This window comes from Molothrus aeneus, chromosome 1 (assembly GCF_037042795.1).
Source record: "Molothrus aeneus isolate 106 chromosome 1, BPBGC_Maene_1.0, whole genome shotgun sequence".
Classification (NCBI taxonomy): Eukaryota; Metazoa; Chordata; class Aves; order Passeriformes; family Icteridae; genus Molothrus; species Molothrus aeneus.
In genome coordinates, this window is record NC_089646.1 from 92,317,002 (window position 1) to 92,344,799 (window position 27,798).

At 39.7% G+C, this 27,798-nt stretch overlaps 1 protein-coding gene across 2 annotated transcripts; it reads right to left on the reverse strand.

Annotated features, from left to right (window-relative positions):
* Nucleotides 1-882: 882 nt before the first annotated feature.
* On the reverse strand, nt 883-27,511 carry STX17 (syntaxin 17). 2 transcript variants are annotated; one of them, XM_066560882.1, is made up of 8 exons: nt 27,414-27,511; nt 21,818-21,979; nt 17,668-17,733; nt 11,361-11,577; nt 6,131-6,249; nt 5,996-6,046; nt 4,362-4,448; nt 883-3,677 (listed from the first exon to the last, which is right to left on the reverse strand). In XM_066560882.1, the coding sequence occupies exons 1-8, from the start codon at nt 27,414-27,416 to the stop codon at nt 3,438-3,440; spliced, it is 945 nt and encodes a 314-aa protein (XP_066416979.1). In that variant the 5' UTR covers nt 27,417-27,511; the 3' UTR covers nt 883-3,437. The 2 variants fall into 2 exon arrangements, with proteins under 2 accessions (XP_066416979.1, XP_066416970.1); XM_066560873.1 differs by having other exon boundaries at nt 11,361-11,580.
* Nucleotides 27,512-27,798: the final 287 nt, after the last annotated feature.

The following is a 27,798-nucleotide window of genomic DNA, read 5'->3' on the forward strand; positions in this document are numbered from 1 at the left end:
ATTCTTGGAGGAATGGGATTTAAAACTGCTGTTTGGTGGAAAATACCTAAACTTCTCTTTCTGAAGAGAGATGATCATCATCCACCCAGCAGTCCACTGGCTGGTGCTTTCAGCTAGGAAGTGCAAGAGATGAGCCCCCTCTGCCCTTCCTTAATTCAAGTTTGATTTTAAGGGTAAGGACTTTCTGCCAGAGCTTTGGCATCCCCAGCACTAGGCTGAGGGTTAGATGTAAGAGTTTTATGACAGTTCCATGCTCAAGTAATTTTGGTGCATTCATTGGAGTTGGACCTGATACTCCTGAGTTCTTGATGACCACTGACCCAGCTGCAGCAGTGCTCGAGTCCCTTTTCTCTTTGCAGGCAGGATGTTGAACAGCTAAAGCTGAGCTGGGCTTGCCCATTCTGCTGAGGGGCATTTGAGCCTTTACCTGAGAAAGCAAAGTGCTTGTCAAAATCCAAGTTGTGTTTCAAATTGAGCCCTTGCACTCTGAACATCTGCATCTGTGGTTTTAACCATTTGCTGCTCAACTTCCCACTCCCTTTAACACTTCTCACAGCTTTTCCAGGAGAAGTTGTCAAAAATATTAGTGTTATCCCCTTAGGGAACAAAACCATTCCAAACTGTGTTCCACTGAACTTGAGTCCATTTCTGAGCCATTGTGTGTGTATGAGTTACTGGATGCCTGTGACATTTTAGGAACTTCTATTCATTTCAGTCAATGTAAATATTTCGATAGCTGAAGTATGTGTTTGGGAACTCATTACAGGATTCTTGTATCTTGGTAGTGCAATTATTTTAATAATGTAAAATTTGGGAGGGATTAATCTTTTAGATGCTGAAAGGAAATAACCCTGGTGTTCTCAATAAATGCTCCAACCAGTCTCGTAGGCAAAAACTTTTATTTCATCTGAAAGAATTATTTATATCTTACAATTCTTCTGAGTAACATGCCTAGCAATTTAATTGCTAGTTTGGTTACTCACATGCTGATGTTTCTTTGCATATGTAAATAATCCACCTATTTTAAAATATCATAGCTTAAATAACAGTCTCCCACATCTAGTGTGTACACAATGATTTCAAATTGCTTCCACAAGGATGCAAGGGGGAAGAATAGTTTCTGTAGTAGACATTTCATAAAATGAGTGCACACCAAGCTGAATTTGTATAAGCTGGGGCAGGAATTCCGTCTTTCGAATTTAGATTGTCCTGGCATTATTCCAGTTTGGGGGGAGAGGATGGAGTCCACAACATTGCAGATGTGGCTGTTGTCATTTAAATGCACGAGGTTTCACAGCATACAGCAGGAAAGCAGAGAGCACATTTGAAGATCATACAAAAAATCAACCACTTTCTGATTAAGAACACTTTTTTCCTTAGTGTCTTCCTTTAAATGTAGAAAATAAATATCAAAGGAATGAACAGCCTCACTATGAAGTTGTTACAAGCTCATTAACTGTGTTTACATCTGAAGTAGATGCATTGAAAGGAAAGGGCTTTTTGCCTGTCAGAAGCAAATGAGCGGAATTACTCAGGTCATGTTTTGCACTCCAGCTGATTTTACCAGTGCAGGCACCGAGGTTTTAACACATGCAGTTTTGACAATGTCTGCAATTACTTGTGAAAACTATTCTTGCACACATTGTTTCCCTGAATCTCAGACCTACTTAAAATAGACATAATGCTCTGGCTGATAGCAATTTCAGTATTTTAAAAGTAATAAGGAAGCACTGCTTAGAAGAAGTTATTTGTGCTGTAACTAACAGTTGCTTACAATGTCTCTAGGCACAAAACCCCATCATCTGTCATTAGCAGACAGTGATTTCCAGTGATGATATCAAAGTACTGCTTATTGAAAGGGAGCTCTTTCTATAGTACACTGCCCTGGACCATGTTCCCTGCTAGGGAGCCTTATCTCAATACTGACTTCACTGTGCACCTAAGAAAACAACTCAAGCAGAGCTCAGGATGAATTGACCAATCTAAAAACTTCAAAAACTGGCTTCCCAACCTCAATTTCTGTTCCCCCAAACAGTAGCAGCAGTAGTGTGGGAAGTGTCCTGAAAGGGTGGAGGTAGGACCATGTTCAAAACAGTAAATTATGTGATGATTGTACAATTATATGACAATAATAACACATTAACACTTTTGCATTTAACAATCGAAGCTCCAGAAGCAAAAGGCTTCTTAGGGAGAGTAAGATAACAGGTGTCCACTATAAAAAGCAAGCAAAAGCACTGCCAGCATCTCATCGCATACAGGCTTCACAGCATGTCCCAAAATCTTGAAGAGGCTGAGCAGCTACACTGCAGTGTGGGTGGAAGCAGAAGTTTTGGCACTGGAGAGCAATGCAAGAGTGCAGCTGCCCAAACAAGGCTGGTTTATGCCATAAGCTCTATCAGGTTGATATTTTCAACCCTGTCCCCACCTCTGGGGTTGCCAGCTGGCACTGCTGGTGTGAAGGGACCTCCCTCACTGCTTCTCTGCTGGCCTGAGGGACAGCAGCCTGTGGAAGGAGTGGGCCTGGCTGCAGCACTGCCCTCCAGGGAAGCTGTTCAGCTCTCCCACTAGGGCGCTCTGGGCTCCAGGAGAAGCAAAGGCAACATCCTGCAATAAGTGCTGCTTCCATGTGTGAGGCTTCAGGTCCAGAATGCCAGAGCTTGGCCCTTCATCCTGTAGAGTGTTCTCAGGACAAGCCAAGGAGCTCAACAGCTATGGAAAATTACTACCCTCCAGTAGCAGTGCTGCAGGGTTGCTGCTTAGACTGTTCAATTCACAACTACACTTTAAGCCAGGTGGGGAGTTTACAAATCAACTGCCTTGCCTGAAAAGGGGAGAAGCTGCTTCCAGTGCTGATGTGATATATACATAACTTTTTTCACTTTGCTCACTCAACATTCTCACCTTTTCTTACAACAGCACATGCTTCCCTGTGTATTATTAAACAGGCATAGTCGGTCATATCCTGGGGAATAACAGGAAGAATTTGTGAATCCACATAAATTAAGGTAAATTTAAAATACGATAAGTGTGAAAGAATGATGGCATTTATTTCCTTTTCTTTGGAGCACTACAATAAAAGCTCCAGCTTCTCATGGCATTTATGGGAAAGCACTAGGATTTTCCAAGTATCTCTTTGCATTGTCTGCAAGACACTTTGTGCAAATTTGGCATGAAGCACCTGTCACCCACTATTATAGCTGTGAATATAGCTTACCTAAGAATTATGTAATTAAAAGTTATCCATATAATTTTCAAAGGACTGATGTCACCGTGTCTGAAAAGAGAAATTCTGACACGACTTTTTCAGCCCTCCCAAGGAGCAGAACTGTCATCAAAATTCACACAACTCAGCCTTGTATATAAAGCACAAGGCTGCAAGTCTGTCATTAGCTCAGCTACTACACTGTTATTCCTGGCCATAATGAATCTATACTTCAGCTGGATTTTTTGGCACTTTGGTGAGAAAGCTCTGGACAGCTGGAAGAGACCTGCTCTATCATTTTTTGTTTTTTTCTTTGTATCAATTTTCCACCTGTGAAGCCCAAAATCCCACCACCAAGTGCAGCTGCAATTCCTGCTACTTTGAAGCCTGCAAGGAGACCAATAGGACCCCCCACCACTCCACCAATGACTGCACCTGCCACAGGCAGAGCTGCCAGCTTGTATTTTGCAGCCTGTAAAGGAAAAAAAAAAATAGTCAGAATACTTGCCTGTGGTGATGTGCATTTTCCCCTCACTGCTCTTGGCAATGACATGAATGCTCAGTGATAAATAAACTTTACAAATTAGTATTTAGAAAAAGTATGACAGAACATGCTAAAACCAATTCAAAATCCTGTCTTGTGTATGCAGTTGTGAACCAAGTCCTTTCATGTGGTTCTAGCTGCTGTGTACACTGGGTGTTACCTGGTCACCACCCTTACATCAAATCATAAACTGAGGAAATGCTCAGATTTTTCAGTGATGGGTCTGACTGCAGCTTTGGGGTTTATTTAGCAACTGACATGGAACAGGATGGCAATGACAGGTTATGATCAGCCTCTTGTTTAATGTTTACATGATTCTTGTGAGCCAGTCACTGACTGCACTTGTCTTTGCAGGTAAAACAAAGTAACCATCAGAATAGTGTTTCAAAGGCCCCCCCAAATTAAATAATTGTATTTCCTAGCAGCCTGTATGTGATAGAAAATTACAAGAGAGATTGATTTTTTTTTTCCCTGCTACCTGTGGGTCATTTCTTCTTTATTTCCTTAATTGCTGGTTCCCTCAGCATTAAAGACGGCAGATCAATGGGGTTAATACAGAGGGTGGCTGGGAGGCAGAGCACCATTGATTCACCAGCAGGAGCAGATCCCTACCTTCCCCAAGTTTTTGGTTCCCTCTTCAACATTCGCAGCAGCACTGTTGACATGTTCTTCAATCCTGTCAATCTTCTCCTGCTGGGACTAGATGCAAAGGAATTATGAGTGAGGGAACCTGCTGGGAAGCAGCAGTGAGCCAATACACACCATTTTAATGCCTGTAATCAGGGCCCCACAGCAGCTTTCATCTGCACCCGGCAGCCTTAGTGGTGCTCCATGATTAGCATCTGCTAAACTCTGCTGAAGCTACAGACTAACTTCAAAAAAATCTAAACTATTAAGTAATAATATGGGGTGGATATTAAACAATGTCTTGCTGCAGTTAGAGAAAACAACGCAAAATGGTTTCTAAATCTTTCCTATAGATAGAGGAATTCACAGTCCAAAAGGAAAAATAATCCAAAGTAGCCTGTTTTGTTTCCTGCTGAGTCTCACGTTCAAAAAAAAATTCTATAAAGGGCATTTATAAGATCAGTACTAATTTCAATATACAAAGCTGCATCAAAAAATCTAAGATTTAATTACGACATTATAGAACAATGACTTCAGAAATAGTGACAGCACAGAAAATACACTTGATGTTGCTCTGTATTTTACTGTTTGATTTTACAAAAACATTCCATCCTTTCTCCAAATGCAGTCAGTGAGGTTCCCCTGCAGTCTCTCCCAGGGAACACTGGAGCAGAAGATAAAGGGGTTTGTGGGTTAGTTTGTTCTTATTCTAATCTACGCAGGCTGTTTTATGTCACAAAATAATGAGATGGCTGATGTTCAGCTTAAAATAAAAGGCATTCTGAACTTTTTGCCTCTTTCTAAGTCAGAAACTGCTGAATACACAGCTCTGGTATTCATCTACAATGCAGTCCACCCACCTTAAATGCTTGCTATTATATCTAATGATGGTTAAGTGGGAAATCCAGTAAGCCCTGGGAACAGGACCTCTTCCTTTTACCTTTAGAATACTGAATGAACATTTTTGCAGTTCCTCTCCAGTCTAATGGTACTTACTTGGGTATTTTTGTATAGATGAAGCAGCACATATTCAGCAGAAAAGATAAAAGCTAGGTTATTTATCCCTAATAACCAAATAGCAAGGAGATTAAGAACTCTCCTAGGAGATGAGAACTGTGCATTTAAATTCCCTATGGCACAGGAAGAACTAACATTGGGAACCGACATTTTGGCAATGCAGTGAGAACAGAGAAAAGGCATGGTAACAGTGAGGATTTTTCTAGCACTCCTGATTAAGTGAGAAAAGATACCTGACAAACACACACCCTGTGCAGTAAGAGCTGTCACCACCATTACAATTAGAAATTATAAAAACTAATAGGACCTGGGTAGAAGTCTGCAATCAACACAGCAGAGCTTCTGCTGAGGATCAGCTCGTGGCCATGTGCACTGGCAGGAACATCACCAGCTGCTCCACTGACAAGAATTTGGGAGCAACTCCCAGCATAAGTGCTGAAAGAGTGCTGCTACCTCCTCAAAGTGTCAGGTTGGCAGAGCCTGAATCACAGGAGAGATACATCCTCAGCGTTTTAGTCCCCACCCAACCCTACCTGGGAGTTACCCATGCACCCTGTTTTGGTAGGAGACTCTGTAGGACAGAATGCAGAATTAATACTTACACAGACCAAGAGGGAAAACTCAGTCACCAACTGGCTGAGCTCAACCAAGTCCTGCAAATAAAAAAAAAAAAGTTATTCTGTGACAGTTGCTAAAATGAAGAGCACCACCATGGCAGGGAGGGAGTTCCAACATACCCCTTCTAAACTTTCCCAGGACTCAGCTGCATTTTCTTCCTGAGGTATTTCCGGAAGGCGGGAGTAGATCTGGATCAAACTTTGGGAGCCATCCTTCACTTCTGTGTTATATAAAGTTTCTGAATGAGAAACATAATGTTTATAAATAAATGCACTGAACCAGGATGCAGGTGGTGTGCAGAATTTCTTGTTCCTGAAGTTTCTCAAGGGTAACCTAATACTTAAACTAATTCAAGCCAAGCAACAGCCCCAAAAATGATCATATAGGGAGATGCCTTACAGCACTACACAGTTTCTTAAAAGGATGTTATTGACAAAGAAATAGATTCATTTCTATCAGCACATTTTCACAACCAGTCCTGAAATGATACTAAATTATACTCCTGAATTCAAGGTCATTTAATTCATTTTGTATCGACCAGGCTGAGAAAACTGGGCTTGGGACAAAAACTTTTCATTTACGTACAACACATAAAAACACTGTGCTTCCAAAACTGAACAGACAGTTACTCATTTTATGATTGATTATCATGCTACTGGTTTGATTTCCAGCCATTGAGAACTAAAAGATGCTGGAGGAAAAAGCTTTCAAAGCAAAAGCAGTGAAACCCATTTGAGTAAATGGTACTGTGAGGATGGCAGACATTTGCAGCTCAGTGCTGTACACGAGATATTCCCAAGTATGTTCTTCCCTAAATCACCTGGGCTGAATGCAGAAGGCATTTGGACAAAGTATGGTGGTAAAAACGGGGAATGACAGACACTGAGTGGCACTGGGAAGAGCAGATACATGGACAGGCTCACACAGCCCTTCTCCAGTCAGAGCCCACTCCAGAGTCACTGCAGAGGTCATGGACATGCCTGTAATTGTGGACAACAAATTGAATGGCAATAAAGAAAAATAACAAACAAGTTTGGCTTGTCAATACAAGGACTGAGGAAGAGCTTGGGGGTCTGGAAGGCAGACTGGAGAAGGTGTACATGTAAACACAGTGCAAAGATCATCTCAATTCAAACAACTTCAATTTCTGAAGGGAGATCGCTCCTTCAGCAGGACACTGGTGTTACCTTTCTTGGGAAGGCAGTCCCAAGAGAAAGTGAAAGGCTGGTTAGATACATCTAACAATACTAAAGTGTAAATATTGTATTAAAATCTTTAGATCCAACGATTGTGCCAAGGTACGATAATAATATTATATAACTGTTACAACAACAGATATGTCCAATGGAAAACAAATAAATATAATCATATTCTTAAAAAAATCAGTGCATGCTTATTCATGGAATTAATTTAAGATAAAATAAAAATGATACATTTTCATAACATTTGTCCATTTCTCAACATTTTTATCCCAATATCTCAAAATAGATGAAGGACCCAATCTTCCTACTCTCAGTTCAGTAGAAGTCTAACATGAATGAAGTTGATATTTACACATAATTACTAAGTGAGCAGAGTAACAAGAATGCACTAAGCAATTTTGGGGCTTGACTTGGGCTTGTTTTTCTTTTTAATTATTTCTGCCCCTTTTCCTTTAAGAATCCAGACACGGAAGGCACTTCATGTTCTACAATCATCACCTGTTCTTCCTGAACATATTTTTGATTAATAACCTCAGATTAATTAAGGTTGTATACTCAGTTCTAAAATATTCCTTTCCCCTTCAATATAATTAATTATATATCAAAATGTGTGCATTTTTTGAGAAAACTGTTCTGCCACATACTCTGACATTTATCACAGGTTCTGAGGGTCTTATTTCATTTCAATCCTACACAATCCTATTTCAAAATAAAGTTTTTTCTGCCCAGAAAGGTGTACTCTTCCCTAATCAACCACATGCATGCTAAGTTGGTTATAATTAAAGTATTCATAATTCAAAAGCAAAATAAAAATCTCACTAAGCAAAGCTACCTCCTCCCAAGACCTTGCTCTGGGGTCTGTTCCTAACAGTCTATGCTGACCTACTCTAGAAAAGCATATCCTTGAAAGTGTTGTAAAATCAAGGTTTTGCATGACACGCATTCCAAAGCAATTAAAACCGTAAGTAGGTTTAGATGTTATTATTTTGTAGTAACTAAAAATCAGTGAAAAAATTCCGCATGAAAATTCTTTATTCACTTTAGGGTAAAGAACAGGAAGGGTAAGAGGTGGTCACATTTGGGCTGAAAGTATGAGCAAGAAATTTATATTCACTACTTCACTTTTTATCAAGTCTAACCAATTTTAATAGAATTGAGAATGGAAGTGACTCTACCAGCTCATTTATACAGCATCTCCACAGAAATACAATAATACAAAACACCTCTGCAGATTTCACAGAGGAGCCTTACACCTCATTACACTCGCGATAAAAATCTAATGCTCTGGAAGATCCAATATGTTGCCTAAAAGATTTTAGTAATTTTAAGAGTGGAGTCTCACCTTTTGTTAATATTTGTTTAATATGCAATTAAATTCCATTTCTATTGGCCCTCAGTTGAGGATGGTGAATGGGGGAAGGGACTGTATCATATCACTGACATGCCTTCTAAATGGGAGATTTGAATTTGTAAACTCCTTCCTTCTCTAGCAGATGGGAAGCAACATGCTACAAAGAACAGGCACGTATTGAACTTCCTTTGATTAAGATCAACAGCCAAGATTTGCTTTCAGGACTGCAGCCTCTAAGCACAAAAGAATAAGCAATACACTGTGTCTGGGTTAGCAATTCAACAAGGCTGCTTGCACAGGCTGGCAAACTTGAAAAAAAAACTATTCAATTGTATTTAGTTGTCTGCCTGTCTGTTTTACTTTAAATGGGGTGAATTATTTCCACATTCCTGAGCAGATTTGCAGATGCCTGTCATTCCTGTAATATTTTTTCTGTTCTTCTCATCTTCATCATTCTAATAAATTTATTTGTCCTTCTGAAGTGCTGTTATTCTCAATATCCTCTGTAGTTCAAAGGTATTTCAGATTTCAGAAACAGTCTTGTACTTTGAAATTAAACCCTAGTTCCCATTTGCTACCTATGTAATTGTGTAAAAAACAGAAGCAGTAAGCCAGAAGAAAGCCTTTCCAATGAAATATTGGAATGAACTGAGAACAACTGCAGAAAGTCACCAACAGAAGAGGTATCTTAAATTTAGTTCTGATCATAACAGAGAAGAGCACACAAAGAGACTGAAAGTAATGGCCAATATATATGAAGGGAATCACTGAATATCAAAAACAATGAGCTCTCCACAAAAAGGATGTCAACAAATTGGGTAAAACTATTAATAGAAATTACGTAGAAGTTCCTAAAAGATAAAGGACTGCAGAAGTGCTGTCAGACACTAAAAACAGGCTGTGCTGAAGAGGACTTTAAATTGTCCTGATGCAGAGGAAGTAGTTTATGGCTTAAGCAAGAGCTCTTCAATGCCCTGGATGTCAAGAATTTGACATACAATATGAGTACAAGTTAACATAGAAGCATGGAAAGTTAATATCAGGAAGACCAGGACATAAATATATTGCAACTACCAAGAGGCATAAATGGTAGCAAGGAAGTTCCTGTGAATGTTTTTGAAGTTAGAGGAAGACCAGGGATGTGGAAGTGCATTGCCAGATAAAAAGGTGGCTTTAAGCAGGTGTTTGATACAATTAATTTAAATAAGAAAGAAAGAGAGAGGCTGAAACATGAAGAGAACAGGTTAAAAATATTTGGATGAGCTAGGCCTATTTGGGGTCTGAAGGCTTGATGAAATTCACTCTAGAGCATTTTTAAGAAATAGCCTTTGAAATGTCAAGCATATTTTTGGGAACTTGAATAAGGTGGTCCCAGAGGACTGCAAGAGACTTTGAAATCTACAAAGATATTAGAACAAACTACTGAACAACTAACTACAACATGTTGAAGGTGTTGAAGAGGTCAAGATTTTTATGTCAGAAGCCAATTCAGTCTGTTCTGCTGGCCTTGTAAAAGAGAAGTTTTTTACAATGGGGGTGGTGAGGCACTGGCACAGGCTGCCCAGAGAAGCTGTGGATGCCCCCATCCCTGGAAGAGTTCAAGGCCAGGTTGGATCTGAGCAGCCTGGTCTGTTGGAGATGTCCCTGTCCATGGCAGGAAGCTTGGATCTAGATGATGGTTCAAGGGCCCCTTCTAACCCAAGGGGTTCAGACTGTGTCTGATTTATCTTCATGTTCACAAGGTTTTCTGATACTACTGCACATGACATTTTTGAAAGCAAGCCCGGTTGTCAATTCTCCTTTTCTCCCTGCTCAACCACGAGGCTCACTGGCTTGTTAATCACACTTGAAAAGAGTTCTTGTAGTTCTGCATGCAGCAACAAGAATGGTCATGAAATCAAATCTGACAGAAGGTTCTTCTACAGTGCTACTGCCTGAGAATGCTCTTTCAATTTTAGGACACATGAAATGCTCAGATCATTTTAAGTAATACTGCTACTGTAGCAATCTAATTACAGATATGGGAAGGGTTTAATCCTGATGGAACCAACCTTCTCACAGATCATCAGGAGAGAGCACTGTCCAGCACCAGGGCATAACAGAGAGTTCTCCTGAAGACAGAATGGTAGAACAAAGACCAAAAGACATTTTATACAGAAAGGAGGGAAGACCAGCAAACATATCTGATTTCTAGCATGTCACAGTGTGTTTTCAAAATCTTTTATTTAAATGGATTTATACTCCTTTCTTGTCAGTTAGCAAGTTAAAATGTTAAAGGAAGAGATGTTCTTCCTTACCTAGGAACTTGCTTCTCTTTTTCCATATATTTCATCAATGCTGTATTACATCGTCTGTCATATAAAAATCTTCCTGGTATTTCTTCACTAATTCAATGAAAATGGCCAAAATGATTACTTGCACAAGATCAAGTGATTTTCAGGGGGGACAAAAGAAGCCAAGCTACCATGAAACATAAATGAAAGTATTCTGCTTCCTATGAAAAGTCCACTATTTCAAGATCCAAGGGTACAGGACCTTTGTCACAGACGGCCATAGATATTTAATTTTTTAACATATTCAAGCATTTTCTGCTTATCAAAATTCAGTCACAGGGCATGGCAAAAGTGTGGTGTAGGGAAAGAAATCTACTTCTTCATTAACAGTACTCTTCAACTGAAATCTTATTTGTTTACTTCATTTATCTTATTTGTTTGCTTCATTTGTATCTGGTCAGAGAAATTGCATACAGGATACAATGACAGAGATACAATAAATACAGAAATTAAATTCTACTACCTTCTCCTAGAGTTGCAGATCTGGTTAAAGAAGCATCCTCCTGTCCTTTGAGTTGCCTTTTAAGTTCTTCTGCAGATTCAGAATGCAGCTGCAGGAAGTCCTTAATGGCAACTGAAGCTTCCTCTTTAATGGGATTTATCATTCTCTGCAGAACTGGGATGTCTTCCTGCCGGACTCGCAAACACAACTTCTCCATCTCTCGCATGTTGGCACGGAGCTGCTGCAAGAGCATTAAGAGTTATTTTGTAGCTGACTGTGTGAAAACACCAGATGCCTTCAGTGCCTGGGAAGCACCTATTATCTTTATAATCAAGGGAGAAACATTTTTGAAGCCATCACCACCACTATTTTGAATTTTTCTGGTTGTTGTTTTTGTACTTTATCTACTTCTCCAAGTCAGTTTGTTTTATTTTGGGTTTCAATTAAAGTATTTAACTAATTAATTCATTGTGTAATTGCTCAAGTTATTTCTGTTCCTCTGGTCAATTTAGGTCTTTGCCAAAATATTTACACAAGTTGCAATAATATCTGAATAAAGTAAGTGAGTGCTTCTCAAAATTTGCTTTTTTTATAATAAGAAGTGACTATGGTGATCACAGGACCTCAGGATACAGTCATTCATAACCCCCAACTACCCCAAAACTTTCATTTTGTGAAGACAACTTCAGGGACAAAGGAGAAGGATTACTTTTTGCCTTTTTTTTTTTTCAGATGAACAACAAATACACTTGTTTGATTGGAATATCAAATTTAATAAAACATGTAAATACTTCTTTAGTTTCAAGACTTCTGAGGAGATATAAACTGTTCACAACTAGCAAGAGTATGTGTACAGGCCTTTCACATGAGATAAATTATTTCTGCATTAAAAATAAAGGGGCTTTTAATTGCCTGGGCTTTAAAAATACACACAAATTTTCTTTTCCTACAAATGAAAGGACAAAATTTACAGTTTAAATTACACCACTTACTGTTTTAGGACAGAGTTTTTATCTAATTATTAAAAAAAAAGATAAATAAAAATATATTATCTGCATTACTTTACAGTGACACAATAAATTCTATTCTTTGTCACTTATTTACCAATTAATTTGAATACTCTTCTCACAACAGAGCAAGAGAATGGATTGACACCAATGAGTGATTAGAAATAGAAAGGTTTTCTTCCAGAATACAAACCAGGTACAGATAATGCTTAGAGAGGTAAAATTGACAATCTGGAAAAGCAAGATCTAGATGGAACTAATTTTATTTATATACACTAGTGGAATTAATTGCTTTTAGTATTTATAAAAAAAATAGTAGAAAATATAATTAGAGAAGAAGGAAGGAAATTATTCAACAACCTGTTGCACAAGCTTCCAAAGAAAGAACTATTGATTTGTTAAAATCATGTGGCAAATTACTAAGATTAGATTAGATTATACTGTATGCTTAAATTAAGAGTACTATTAGCCAAATTAGGCTGCATTATTCAAGACTAACCTCAGGTAAAACCACTGATTGATGATTAAAAGAAAGAGAGACAAAAAAACCCCAACTGTGGAAGACACTGAGCTGAATTAGAAACATGGTAGCCAGTAACTTTCCTAATCCATTCCTCATCTCAGTCCACCTCGTGCTTCCTGGTATCTTCCCCCCATGGTGCGCCCCTATGTACCCAGAAAAGGAGAACGTCACCACTTTCATACTGCACCGTGTGCCAAAATTCTTGTTTTATAGAACCTTGGAATTTCATTTAAGTAACAAAATGGGACTATCAAAACACAACACTCAATCCTCTAATTTCTAGAACTATACGCAAGGGACTGAGGTTGATCATGCTGTTTTATTTCAGTAAAGAAAATTATTTCTATTATCGTGCCTTTGGCAACAATGGAGACAAAAGAAAAAGGCATGTCAAACAAACAAAAACTAGTGAAACAGTGACAACAGTGAGTTTGGGGTGAGATAACAATGGTTCCACAGCAGCTTCTTTTTCTTTTAAAGAAAAAGAAGAATTTTGCAGTTGAAATTGAGTTTAAATGTAGTTCTACTTGGGATCTGAACCATTGCAGCTGCTGCTGGGGCAAATCACAAGTTTGTGCAGTGACCAACACAACACAACTGGCTGATGGGAGTTTGCACAGATCCTGAAGAGAAGCTTAAAGAGGTATGAAATACCCTAAGGAATGGCTAAACCAGATCCTCACTTCCACTGCTCATTATTACCTTGCTATCAAAGAGAAATATTTCTAAGCAAGAAGATGGAGGAATCAGATGATGATATTAGCCTATGTAGTAAAATTTAATTTTAGTAGCTCTTCCTTTGTGGTTTTGAAGGGAGGACTTGTGTTCCAATTACTGTCAATTAAACAGAAGGTGAATGGATTCAGCCTAGCAGGAAAGTTCAGCCCTGCTGTGAGGAGTCACATCCCAGGAGCTCACCAGGGTGTAACATCACAAATGTTATGGATATGCAAATGACTGTGACTTCTTCTCAGAATAATTTTAATGGCTCTGAGTTTAATTTCTAGGTAGAGCATGAAAGTGTATCACTTTCATCTCAACTGATTGCACTTTTAAAACCAAGATTATTTAGCAAGGAAGGTAATATAAAATTCTCTTTTCATTTGTGGAGACTTCAGAGTTTCGCACTCTCCAAATTCAACCCAAAAGACACATAATTTTTCTTTATAACAATTGCAATTTTGGTCCATTAACTTCCAAAATCAAACAAGAATCTCTGTTTCAAATGGCTTTCTCACAAAAACTGTAGGAAAAGAGAACTGGTGAAAACCTTGGGAAGTTATCCCTTCAATGCATGATCCACTGTCCCTACATTATTTCTGTCAGTTGTTTATCTAATCTGATCTTAAAAGGACTTCTGCATGAAGAGCTACAAGCTTCTTCATACCTCAGTGCCAGAATTCAGTATACTATAGCATTTCCTTATGTCTAATAGAAATCTCTCTGGCCTCAGCTTAAACCAGGTACTTCTAATCCTCTCTGTGCAAAATAGGGAAGGACAAGCCTTGTCCTCTTTGCAACCATCCTCTACATTTGCAGACAGACAGCAGGATGCTCTTGGACACTCTTTGGGCAAAATAAGTGATTTCTTGATCTTTACCAGAAGTCCTGTTCTCTCAATTTCTGACTGCATTCAGTGGTCTCTCCCTATTCACTTCATGCCTTCCTTGGAAGTGTGGTGCCCAAACTGAACAGACTATTCTACCTGGAATCCTATTACTGCTGACTGAAGAGACTGTAGGAGAGACCACACTGACTGCTCTCCTGTTTATATATCTCACTAAGTTATCTGGCTTTTCTGGACCACTACCACACAATCAGTTAGTTCACTTCTACTCCGTGTGCCTCAAGTCTTAAAAAATTCTTGGCTCAGGTCAAAGGAACTGAGTTTAAGGATATCTTTACCCTGCAGATGGCCACAGGCTGCAATAATGACCTGATTTTACATGATCCTTCACTGAAACCACAAAGAATCTCCTGCAGAAATAAAGTTTTCTACACTACTCCTCATGCCCTCACAGCACATCTACACAGTATGCCAGAGAGGTACCTGAGGATCATTTTAGAAATGTTACAGAAGACCTGAGCCATACAACACCTTGAGCCAACAACCTGAGCTTTGAAGATTTATGCAAAAAAGAGCTGATCAGAAACCACCTTTAACTTGTAAACCATTTTCAGCTGAACTAGAAACCATAAAGAAAAAATAGATTAACATTTTTCAAGCAGTTTTCCAGGTTAGAGTAATACGTGGAGAGACTATGTCAGCCTAAATATGTTTTGCAGAACAGAGTCTCTTTTTGTGGGCTGAACATAGACTAAAGCCAGACTGTTCATCCACTGCATTTTTTCCTTTTTTTTTTAGTTTAATATCTTATGTCCTTTATAGCACCTGCGCCATTTCCCTTCCTCTCACCACCAAAATGATCAGGGCAGTCCTTAGATGTTACAACAAAATACTGCCATTTCATTGAAATTAGCTTAAACCTTGCAGTAATTAACTAATTGTGTGGTACAGTCAGCATGTATGCAGACAAAGCCTAGAAAACTGCAAATTCATTCAGGCTCTAACATTATAAGTCCATGGACGGTCCCTAAAAATGAAAATATACTAGAGCATGTTCAGAAAAACTAATACATGATAAACAAGAGCTATTTTCTCAATATTTTTGAAAGGGTCTCTTCATGTGAAAGAGTACAAGATTTATCTGTTTTCTTCACCTTCCTTTATAGAAGTTTTTAATGTCATCCAGTCACTTGAAAGCAGAGCAACAGATTTGCACTCATCTATACTTCTATTATAATTTTGACCATCATCAAAATTACAACAGAAGTAATTATTCTGGGTAAACTGAAAATTCAGAAAAATGGGTAATTATGTGCACATGGATTAAATGTAGAATGGCTGTGCATATATTTGTCTAAAACCTGTGGCGGATGCCTTGGGTCAATATTGACTTAGGGATTCCTAATGTATTTTTACAACATCTAATTTTGAGAGCAAAGTGTGTGCTGCAGAGAACATTTGGTATCACAATAATTAATCTGATTTCTTTGCAAACAAACAGATCACAAGTCCATCAGTAAACATTTAAACAGCTTACGGCAAACACATTCTACATGTCATATAATTTATTATCAAGTACTCCAGACTCCTAACTATTTAATTAAAACAAAGAGCCAGTCTGCTCTTCTTGCATGGACCCAGATACTTATTCTGCTCTCTGGGTATCAGAATGTGAACCACTTTAATGCATCTAGATCTGTATCCAGAGCTAGAAGCAATAAGCATTAAATAAAACCTAAGAAAATTTACTTTGAGTGTAAGTAAAAACAGCAAGCTTTAGATTCAAGACAAATACAGACGTTTCTAGAGAAATATAAGCAGTTTTCTTATTAAACCACTTAAAATATCTAAAAATAACATCTTCAACACAATTATTTTTTCTGTAATTATTGATAGATTTTTGTCTTGCTAAATAAATGATACTGGTAATTTAAAGTTACAAGAGAAGCCTTTCCCACAACTCAGATATGAAAACAGATTAGAGAACAGACATAAGCAAATATATGCTTACTACACCACACCTGTTAAAATGCCACTGTTTTAACAGAACTTCCACCTTTGGAAGCTTCTTTGAATATGAAGAATAAACTTGTATTAAAATTTCAAAAGTACTCGGTGAAAAATCAAAATACACTCAAACCTCCAATGAGCAGGAATATTAACTGGATTTTATGTGTCACATCATATCACCTACACTAAAGAAAGAGCTCACTATTCTTCAAAAATGACATGTAACTCTAGCTCTGCCTACTATCTAATTCTGTTGTTCAGTCAGGATTAAGTTCTTCTTTCTGAGGTGAGCTGGTTTTGGTGGTGGTTTTTTTTTTTTTCATTTTTAGTTTGTTCTAATTTCCCACAAGAGTCATTAAGACACTGAAAGAAACATGGGAATTCACAGTGTTAGAATTGTGAGCAATGGTTTAAGACTACACCACGTGTGTTGGCAAATCCTGCCCGTCCATGTGCAGTGTAGGTCATTTACAGTAGCAAAGACAGGTCCCTCCTCTGAACCACACCTGTGAATCCAACACAAGGTACCTCTCCTGGCCAACACACATCTGTCCCCAGAACACTGGCATGCACCTGTTACAGACACCAGATGCTACATCTGCCTCAGCAAACTTTGTGCTGCAGATGTGGTCCTTGTGTTCTTCTATACTGACAGTCTACTTTGCCTGTGTGCTATTTAGCTGATGTTTGGCTGAGGTTCTACATCATTTTCATCAAGACATTATATATTTTTAGAAACAGTGTATGGTTCCCTGTTTGCTGAGTTGTGGATGACCATGAGTGAAGTCACTGAGATGATGCCCATGCTGACAAATGTGCTGGTATTTCCTCCTTGATGATATCATGTACCTAACAACAGATGTGCACATCTAACTAGTAGTCCAGATGTTCTCTATGTCTGAAATCATGCTTTGAAAGTTGCAGTATCCCTTATTGCAAGAGCTGTCTTCTAATTTAATAATGTTAGAGGAAAGTTTGCAAAAGATCACAGTCTCCAAACTTTTGCTTTTTCAAGAATATGGAAACATTTCTGGCCGCACTTGCCTCATAGGACACAATTAGGAAATCCCTAACTTTTAAATGAAGCAAAACAAAACTGAGTGCTTGCTTGTCAAACCCACCTGTCAAGTGTATGTCTCTCTGAAGGTCCATCCCTGAGGTGACCAGAACTATGTCTGTAATTCAACCCCATCAGCAGCACAGCCACTTTCATATCCTTACCTGAACCGTTCGTCCTGCGTTGATGTGCTCTTCATGCAGTCTGTCCCAAAGCCTGCATCTCTGATACTAAAACAGAGGAAAAGGACTCCTTAGAGTTGCTATTTTTATCAACTGGCTATGCAGGAAAAAAGCCACCTTTGGTAAATTATCACTTTAATTTTCCAAAACTGAAAGTTGAGTCATAAACAGTTCCACTGCAAAATTAGAGAGGTAAATAGCAATGTATTTTGTGAAAAATTTTGTACAATGTATTTTAGTGAATTACAGACAACCAGGGTTTCAGTATCAGTTTTTAACATCCAAGTGATATTGCTTCTGGACACTGCTGTGGCAGAAATCACTTGGTGGGCAGTAGAACAAATGGCAGAAGAAGGAGAAAGGAGTGGAATAGTGGATAAACAGTATTGGTCATACAGGACAATGAGGTATCTGATACTATTGACAGAGAAAATGGCATTCATTACACAATGCTGCTGTCTACATTTACACTGAACATTTCTACATAGTTACAAATACAGCTACAAGAACCTTCAAGGCCAGATCTGGCACCTCCATGAGGCTCCACTAATTTTAGTGGGAAACTATCCATACAGTACTTCCCATGGGACAGAGACCAGACTAACCATTACATTAGCAGAGAGCAAGTTTGGCAAAAAAACTGCATATTATTACATATCAAGCTTTTCATCAATCAAACAAATCAGTGCCTGCTACAGGCAGTTGACACAAATGATACAGAGACTTCAGCATGAAAAAGAGTAATAAAGTAATAGAAGTAGAAGCTGTGACTCCTGGAATGTGTACTGAAACTATCAAAGAATGTATTTACAACATTGGATAATATTAGAATATTTATTTAATTATTTAGATAACAAGGCAAAATATTTACCATGCTTTCTAAGGTATTTTTATGTAAAGTTTAATTCTTCAATTTCTTAATAACCTTTGTTACCAATAAAAAACTTTATCTGTAGTCTCTATCTTTCCATAATTATTTTCATCATTTTAGATGCCACAGCAATAAGGATCACAAGTTACTCAGCTTCCTGAAATACAAGGAGAAATCTAAAGTTACCACTTATTTTCAGAGCAAAAAGTTCTTTCATGTTAGGATTTCGTAGGGCTATGGAAGGTAAAAGGTTTAGAGTTCAACAAAATCAGATTAACGTCATTCTTCCAGGAAACTGAATAATGATAACCTCTGAATAAATTGCTCTGCCATTAAAATTACTGCCAGTGTTCTTTAAAATAAAATGGACAGAAAGCCCTGTATCAACAGTAGCTCTTCCAATTTAGTCACCCCTCAAAGAGTACTGGAACAGGAATTTCTGAGGTTCTAGGGAAAAACCACCTATTTCATTTCAGCTGACTATAATACATTGTCCAAACAACTAATAATAAAAAAATCCTGTTATCCAGTTAAGAAAAATTCCTCAGGAAACCTTTACTGCTCTTCATAATTTCTTCTAGAGATGTTCAGCACATTCATCGGCTTAATATATTGTTTTATTACTTTGCCTCAAAATTCAGAATATGCTATTGACGAGTCCAAAGAATCCAATGACTTAACGCACTGACATTCACGTGGTCAGAGAATTCCTCCTTGTTGACTTCTCTTTGTCATGCAACACAAAGTAGGCCACACTCCTGGACAGTGTTCACCCTGGGGGCCTCAAGGATAGTAAAGCTTGAGAAGAGATGGTATTGACACTATTTATTGTGGAAACTGGGGCTGTTCAGCCTGGAGAAGAGACGGTTGCGTGGACACCTCGCTGCAACCCTCCAGTATCTGAAGGGGGCCTACCAGAAAGCCAGAGAAGGAAACTTCACCAGGAGCTGTAGTGATAGGACAAGGAGCAATGGGTACAAGTTGCAAGAGGGGAAATTTAGGTTAGAGATTAGGAAGGAATTTTTTACTCTGAAGGTGGTGAGACACAGGTTGCCAAGGGAGGTCATGGATGCACCCCCCCCCCATCCCTGGCAATGTTCAAAGCCAGTTTGAGTAAGGCCTTGGGTCTAGTGGAAGGTGCTCCTGCCCACGGCAGTGCGGCTGGGACTAGATGATCTCTAAGGTCCATTCCAACCCTCTAACATTCTATGATCTTATCCTGAACAAATATGTGTAAAACTAAGAGAGGTCCAGGAATTAAAAACATCTATGGAATCCTAACCTCTTATGTCAGGTCCAGAGAGGGCCACAAAAATGGTCCAAGGGCTGGAACAGGTCTCCTGTGAAGAAAGACTGAGAAAGTTGGGATTGTTCAGCTTGGAAAAGAGAAGGCTTTTGAGAGACCCTATTGCAGCCTTTCCATAAAGAAAGAGGGCTTAGGAGAAAGACAAAGACGTTTTACTAAGGCCTGTAGTGACTGCATAAGGGGCAATGCTTTTAAATGTTTAGAGGGTAAGCTGAGAATAGACATAAGAAATTTTTTTCTGATGGGGGTGGTGAGGAACTAGAACAGATTGCCCAGAGAACTTGTGAATGCCCCAGGCCTGGAAGCCTAAGTTGGATGGGGCTTTGAGCAACCTAATGTAATGAAATATGTTCCCACCCCATGGCAGGGGGTTGGACTAGATGATCTTTAAAGCTTCTCTTCCAACTCAAATCACCCTATAGTTCCATATTACTGTGAAATTTAATCATAATTGTGCTATAGCCAAATAGTTTGTATTCCACAACTATAAAAATAAAATATAAACTATAAAATAAAAATATAAAACATTAGGTTACTCTCAGACACTTAATCACTTTTGCTCTATGAATATTCTCTTGAGAGCCCTCTTTAGAAAGGAACTTTCATGCTTCTGCTTTGGATCCCTTTCACCTCTCCTTGAAAGTATCCAGAGCACACGGAGAGAACTCAAAAGTTTGTCATACTATCTCCTGCTAAAAGCTCTTCAATAAATGTCTTACACCAACATCCACACTTGAATAAGACTGCAGGAAGATTCAGATACCCTCATTTCTCATTTTGGTCACCTTGACCTATATTCCCACCACAACAATGGTCCCCAGCCAAAGGTAAAAAGTGTTTCACGCAACATCCTTTAAAACGGGTACAAGAAATGAAATTGAAACAATGAAATGAAATTTTTCTCTCTTGAAAGCAAGAGAGAAAAAGTGTATTACAGCACTTTTTTTTTTTTTTTTGAAAGGATTGTTGCATATCACCAACAAAGTCTAGGGCAGTAAGCCAAACAAAATCTCCACCTTCTTGTACTACCAAGTACAGGAAGTGTAGTACCAATGTACTACCAAGTCAATTGCTGTTATCTAACTTACAGACATCTGTACCTCTTTTGGATACACATGCATTTTATTCCCTCTTGGAGTGAAAGGCCATCTAATCTATAAAATGTACTATAGAAAACAAGAATTTTCATAGGGAAAACATGGAAAGAAAGAAGAATTACAGAGACCTTATTTCTTAAAGGCTATAGCTTTTAAGTCTTCCAAAATGGTCAACAGAAAGTTGGACTCTCATATAGTTGAGAAGAAATGATGATGAATTTATGGTAGCCACTTCCTCTGGAAAGGTGTATTCAAGGTCAAATTTCATTATATATTGATTTTATAGTTTCTTCAAACAGTGATTTAGGAGATTAATTGTTTGGACTATCTCTGGAACCTAAGGTTTAAATCAATATTCATGAAATGAGGTTAGAGATATTGGCTTCATCATAAGTAAATAATGTTGCTGCTCTAAGCAATTGGACATAATTAGTGATTTTTGCTTAAAAGTAGCCTGTAAAATAAACAGAATCAGATTCTATAAAATTATCCTTTTACCTCTAGGGATGTTTGGTTTGCATGGCTGAAAGTTAATTTTACAAAAACTATTGAAGAGAAAATCATCATGACAGCTCACAAAAGTACTTTAACACATTCATTATGGCTAAAATTCATGTAAAAGATATAATATATGAATTATCATACAAGTATTTCAACCAAACTACTGCTAACATCAGTGTTTACTACAAATGTAAAGGCCTTTGTGCACACAATTACAAATATAGAACTTTCATCTTTAGCCAAATTTGAATCAAAGCATTTTGTCATCAACTTCTCATCAAAAACTCTACATTATCTTTCAGTGAGACTGCTTCTATACTGCAAAAAGAACTACATTAGTAAAATGTGAACACTAACCTTCTCAATATTTATTTGGTGTTTTCTTAACCTTTCCAAATCTGTTGGAATTGCCACTTTAATGAATTTCTGAATTGCAGGTTCGATTCGGCGGAGTTTAACCTTTTCTTCATCTTCAGACATCCTAAAAGCAGCTTTCAAGTCAACAGTTGTCCAATATACCTTCACCAAGGTAAAAACCCCAAAAACAAAAAAAAAATTAAACAAGAAAGTTAAACCTGAATCACTTTTTAAAGAAATTAAGATAAATCTGTCTTTCTGATGATCACATATCCCCCAAACCTACAACTAAGAAGTATTAATATCTGGATGTTTGTATTTAAATGTATTGTCTCTACTTATTTGCAGGCTTTGGGGATAATTTTTCATAAAACCTAACACTAACAAGAAGAAAAAAGCAGCTAAGTAATTAACGCAGAGGCAAATGTTTTACAGCATAATGATACATAAAAAGGTTCGGAAAAAACCTTCCAATTAGATGCTTTGATTGATCAGAATTCACATATTGCCAATTCTCATTCAGAATCATCCTAAAATTTGTAAAACATGTCCTGAAAACACACCAGAATATAATTAATTTTGGAATTCCATTTCCTGGAAATGTTAAGAGCTCCTGAATGAAGATTTGCACCCCAAATTGCATATGTTCCCTGCTGACAATGACTAAGGCATCACCTAACAAGGGGTATAAATAGGCTACTGAAATATTTGCAGGACCAGAAGGCACATAAGCAGCCTGAATTCTGTTCCCTGCATAGTGTAAAACATAATTTTTGTGTTTCACTTCTCTAAAAGAGGTGTGTAGTATTGTATGTAATAGCATTTATCCACAGAGCATAGGCGTAACATAAAGGAATTCCATCATGCTGCATGCACACAAGGGGAAAGAAGACACGTATGAGAAAGTTTTGTCACAAGTGTCAGTAAAAAGACATGTGCTAACTTGGTTATATGGAAGTACCTGAAGTACCTCAGCTACCATATCAGAAAGCTTTCCCAATTTTCCTCTTTCAGTAACTAAATCGATTTAAACTAATTAATCCAGCATATTCCTCCTGGTATAGGTGAGGCACGGCAGAACTAACAGGTTAGAAAACATTCCTGTTTTTCCACAGCCACACATATTATCAACAGTGAAATTAGACATCACTTTTCTCACATCTGTCTAGCGTGTGAAAACGCAGAGGGAGGGTGTTGGTGTTTTTGTGAGAGCTGTGATTCCTGCAGGCAGAGAGAACATGGGGGCAGACTCCAGCTGATGGCACTGGGTCTTTGAACTGCTCAGTGTTCAGCCCCAGCCCTCTTGTGCAGGCTGCAGGGAGCACACCTACAAACCTGCTCCAAACTCAAAGCAGCCAAGTGGGAAGCATCTTCCAGCAAGAAAGGGAAAGCACTTCTGGTATAGGGAGGAAGATAGTTAAAAATAAAACAACGCTGCATTTTTCAGAAGAACAGAATGCTAACAGGAGACTCTCCTCCTTTGATCTATCCCAATCAACAAAGAAATTGAAAATTGTGGAAAGCTGAATGCTTACTGAGAGTAGACCAAGTTAGGGGAAGTCAATCTTTAAGGTTTCAATGACACATCTTTTCTTTTTCCAGAACCTCAAAAGGAAATTATTTCATCAACTGACTTTGCAGTCATTGCTAAATCATACCCACTTCAAATTATAAAGACACACTATCAAGTAGCCTTACAAATCCCCTTCTAACCCAAGGCATTTAATAATAACCTTCAAATAAACATGCAGTGGATGGGTGACCTCACACTTTTCAGGTTGCAAAAAGAACTTTATACCTTTTGCATTGATTCACTCTTTTCACCATTCCAAAAACAGCAGTTTAAATGCAAGCTGATAAAAAATACATTCTATTATACTTTGGTCACTACAGTCCCTAACTTTTGAAAGAGGCACTCACAGATCACAGTTGAACTCTATTCTGTGTGTAGAACTGATTTTTTTTTTTATAATGTCCAAAAGATAAGAAGCATCATACTCCAAACTGCAGTACTTCCTCCTCAAACAGACATTTAATTTCCTGGCAGCTTATACACTAATCCATGAGTTTATGAGCTAGAATTAATTAAAAATCGGTTCCCTAAAGATATTTAATAGCTGTATCATGCTTTTCCTTAATACGGAATCATCTTGAAGAAGTGTTGATGCAAATTCTTCGAATGTGTAACACAACATGAACTCCCAGAAACACACAGCCCATTCTGTCTTAGAAGAAATACAGCAGAGATGAAGTTAAATTCACCACAACTTTGTCCTTAACCTTTCATGACATCTGGAGATTGATGAGAGTCAAAACTGATAGTTTAGATGACTTACAATCTGGAGCACAATGAAAGCAGAGTTGATGTAAACAATGGCCATGTGCCTTGGGTTGATGATCTGAATTCTGAATTTTGAAGACTTGGCTGCATGCAGAGCTCTGGCTAGTCATTTTCTTCTCATTAAGAATTTCCTGACAGTAAAGTAACTTCCATGACCGTGTCTACTCTTAAAGATACTGCTGCCTAAAATTCACTGGGCAGCAAGTTCGAAAAACTAAGAAAGAAATATAAAAACTCCTTACATTCTCATCAGGTCTCCTGATTAATTTTCTCTCAAATAGTATAGTAGCTTCTGCAACAAAAATTCTAAGCCATAAATTATCAATGCAACATCTTACTTTTTTAAACGTTCATATCATATTAACATTAAATAAATAAAATAGACGTGATGCATTTCTGCTTGTTGCTGATGCAATTTCAAGGAAATCTTCCATACTTTACATGACTTGTGTTCTCCTAAGCATGACTTTAACAACTAATTTCTGAAGCAATAACGCCTGTTCTTTCAGCAATCACAGAGTAACAGGACAGTTTAGGTTGGCAAGGATTTTCACATGCCATCCAGTACAAGCTGAATCAGATGTCATTGCACAGACCTTTGTCCAGTAAAGTTCTAACACCTCCATGGATGGACACTCCACACTCACTAGAGCCCTTCCTTCAGTGTTTGACTATTGTCCAGGCTAAAGACAAGCAAACAAACCAACCAAACCAAAACCACAACCATGAGGACCTTCCATGCAGCTAAACCAGCTTGTGCCCACTGCTCCCAATGTCATGCACCTCCAAGAGCAGCCTGGCTCTACAGCTCCTACCCACAACAGCAAGATCTCCCCTTCCTTCACCTCCTCTTAAGGCTGAACAAACCCATCTCTGTTTCTCCTAGAATGCCATGTGCTCCAGCCCTCTAACCACCACAACACCAGGGTCCTTTCCTGTAAGGCTGCTCTCCATCAAGTCTTCCCAACCTGTTCTAGGTGCATGGCTTTCTTATTGCCTCCGCTGGAATTTTTGAGGTTTCTGTCTGCCCATATCTCCATCCTGTCAGGATCCCTCTGAGTAGCAGCCGTGTCTGGCCTATGAACCACTCTCCTCAGGCAAGTGAAAACACTGCACTCAGCTTCAGCTTCTTAGGAAGGCGAGTTGCCTCTGTCCTTGGATCTGAGTATCAGTGACTGAAATAACACTAACCCAGAAGTGATCAAGACTGAGATGCAGAATAACTTTCAGTCAACTAGGTAAATAAAAAAAGACATATCCAAAGCAGGCTGTAGCAGCACAAGCCACATAGTTGCAGTCAACAAGAAGTAAAATTCTTCCCAGGTATGGTAGCATACTTGTTATGAATTTCAGAAAATGCTCTAACACACCTCAAATGTTAATACTCATGAACTTTTGTTTGTTAACACTCATGAACTTTGGTTAAACTGCGTAGTGTTCTCCCCTGAAACCCAGTACGACAACAGACAACAAACCTCAGGAGTTCTGCTTGCCCAGGGAAACACAATGTAATTCACTGATTTGATTTTAATTCACTCACAACACTTTAGACAACCATTGCCACTAGAAAAAGTACCTCCAGCATAAATTCCTTGTTGATAAGGGTTGAAAGGCCAAAAAGTTTTGCCCTGTAAATAAAATAAACTAGAATACAAGGACGTACAACAGCTTTCTCCCTTTCAGAATGACCTGAAACATTTCCTAGAGTGGTACTGGCCCCGCAATTGCAGTGACACGATTGCCCACTTGGCCAAGGCCTGTAGCTAGTGAGGAACACACTCCTCTGGTAGGCTACAGACAAACTGCACTTAGGGACTAAATTACATCTTTTACTTTTTGTCTCTAAAATGAATCAAAAGAAAATAACTTTGTTATGCTGAAATAAGGCACAGTCACCAGCCCCAGCATGTTCACAAAGTAATATGAAACTGCTTAGTGAGATAAACAGGCACACACCTGTGGGATCTCCCACAGAACACCCAGAATCAGCAGCTGTACATGTCAGGCTGTGGCTCCCAGTAGATCTTTGCTCTAGTGTATCGCCTGGCAACACAAACTTGATCCAGGCAAGGCAAGGGCACATGACTGCATTTTGAGAAATCAGAGCAGACAACAGGCATTTTGTCCTGGATTTGTATGTTTAAGCCAGCTGCAGAAGGGCAGAAAACACCTAATGACTAACACGTGAACACCTTCTGCACAAAGCTGAACCAGTGGAGCAAGTCTGCGATGGGCTGATGCCTGCCATGAGAAACCACAACAGCTCAACCTGCAATCAGAGCCCTAATACTGAATTCTCAGTATTAACAGAACTACATCTCTGGTCTCACCCCAGAACCATACAATCAGGTTGGAAAAGACCTTTGGGATTATCAACTCCAACCTATCAACACCGCCATGTCAACTAGACCATGGCACTGAGTGCACAGCCAGTCTTTCCTCAAATATCTCCAGGGACTGACTCCACCACCTTCCTGAACAGCCCACTCCAATATACAATTAACCTTTGTGAAGAAATTCTTCTTGATGTCCAACCTAAACCTCCCCTGGTGCAGCTTAAGACCAACAGGTTCTGGAGACCTACCCTGCCTGTACCATGCCCTGGAAAAGCAAGGTGAGTGTGAAAAAAGTAGAAGCATAAAAAATAAAGACAGGCTTCAAGTCTTACATAAAGGCTTCAAGCAGACTAAACTACTTTTTTTCCTGACTTACAGTTTTAAAAGCCTGGGCAATGCCAGGCTTAACAATTTGTCACATTGCGAAGAATAAGTAAATAAGTAAACAAGACAACCCAAGCTGGTGTTACACGTTCTGTCCCGATCAACACCCCACAACCCGACCGCGGGGGAACCTCGGGCCCGGCCGCTGCCGGGGGCACCTCTGGCTGGGCACCCTCAGCCCTTCCGCCGGGCCGGGAGCAGGACGAGCCCCCGCCGCTCTGCCACCGGCCCCGGGTCGGGTCGGGTCGGGCCGGGGGCAGCGGCGGCCGCCGCGGCCTGGCCGAGGGCCCGGCCCCGGGAGTCGCGGGCGAGCCCGGCGCTCGCTCCGCGCTGCGGCTCCCACCGGCCCCGTCGGCAGGGCCCAACCCACGGCTCACCGTGCGCCCGCCAGGCCCCGGCTCGGCCCTTCCTTCCCTTCGCCTCGCTGGCACGGGGAGCGAAAGCGAAAGTGGAGCCGCCCCAGCCCCGCTGCCCGCTGGTCCCCGCTCCCTCCGCCCCCGCCCGCCCCCGGTCCCTCAGCCCCTCACCCCCTCACCATGGGGCAGCCGTGTGATGGACGCTGACCGCGGGCGGCGGCGGCGGCCCCGGGACGCTGGGCGGGAGCCGGCGCTGGGCTCCCCCTCCGCCGCGGGGCGCGGCCCAGCCCCCGCCCGCCACACGCACACCCCCTCCGCCCGCCACACGCACACCCCCTCCGCCGCCCCCGGGCCATCCTCCACGGGGTTGTTTCCCTTCGGGAACCACCGGCCGGGGGCGGGAAGGGGACGGAGAGGAGGAGGAGGAAGAGGAAGAGGAAGAAGAAGAAGAGAAGGAGGCGGAGAAGCTGTCCTGGCCACGAAGGGGGTACCGGGAGTCTGGGATCAGGGCTTGTCGGGAGGGAAAAGTTAAATTTATTCTTCTAAAAGAGACCCAAAGATTCC

Bases quoted from the DNA above. Each gene is read 5' to 3' on its own strand.
- STX17 (XM_066560873.1), bottom strand. The intron at 4,449-5,995 runs GTAAGTATTAAT...CTTTGCATCTAG, and splicing joins AGTTTTCCCTCTTGGTCTGT to TCCCAGCAGGAGAAGATTGA. The intron at 3,678-4,361 runs GTAGGGATCTGC...TTTCCTTTACAG, and splicing joins GAACCAAAAACTTGGGGAAG to GCTGCAAAATACAAGCTGGC.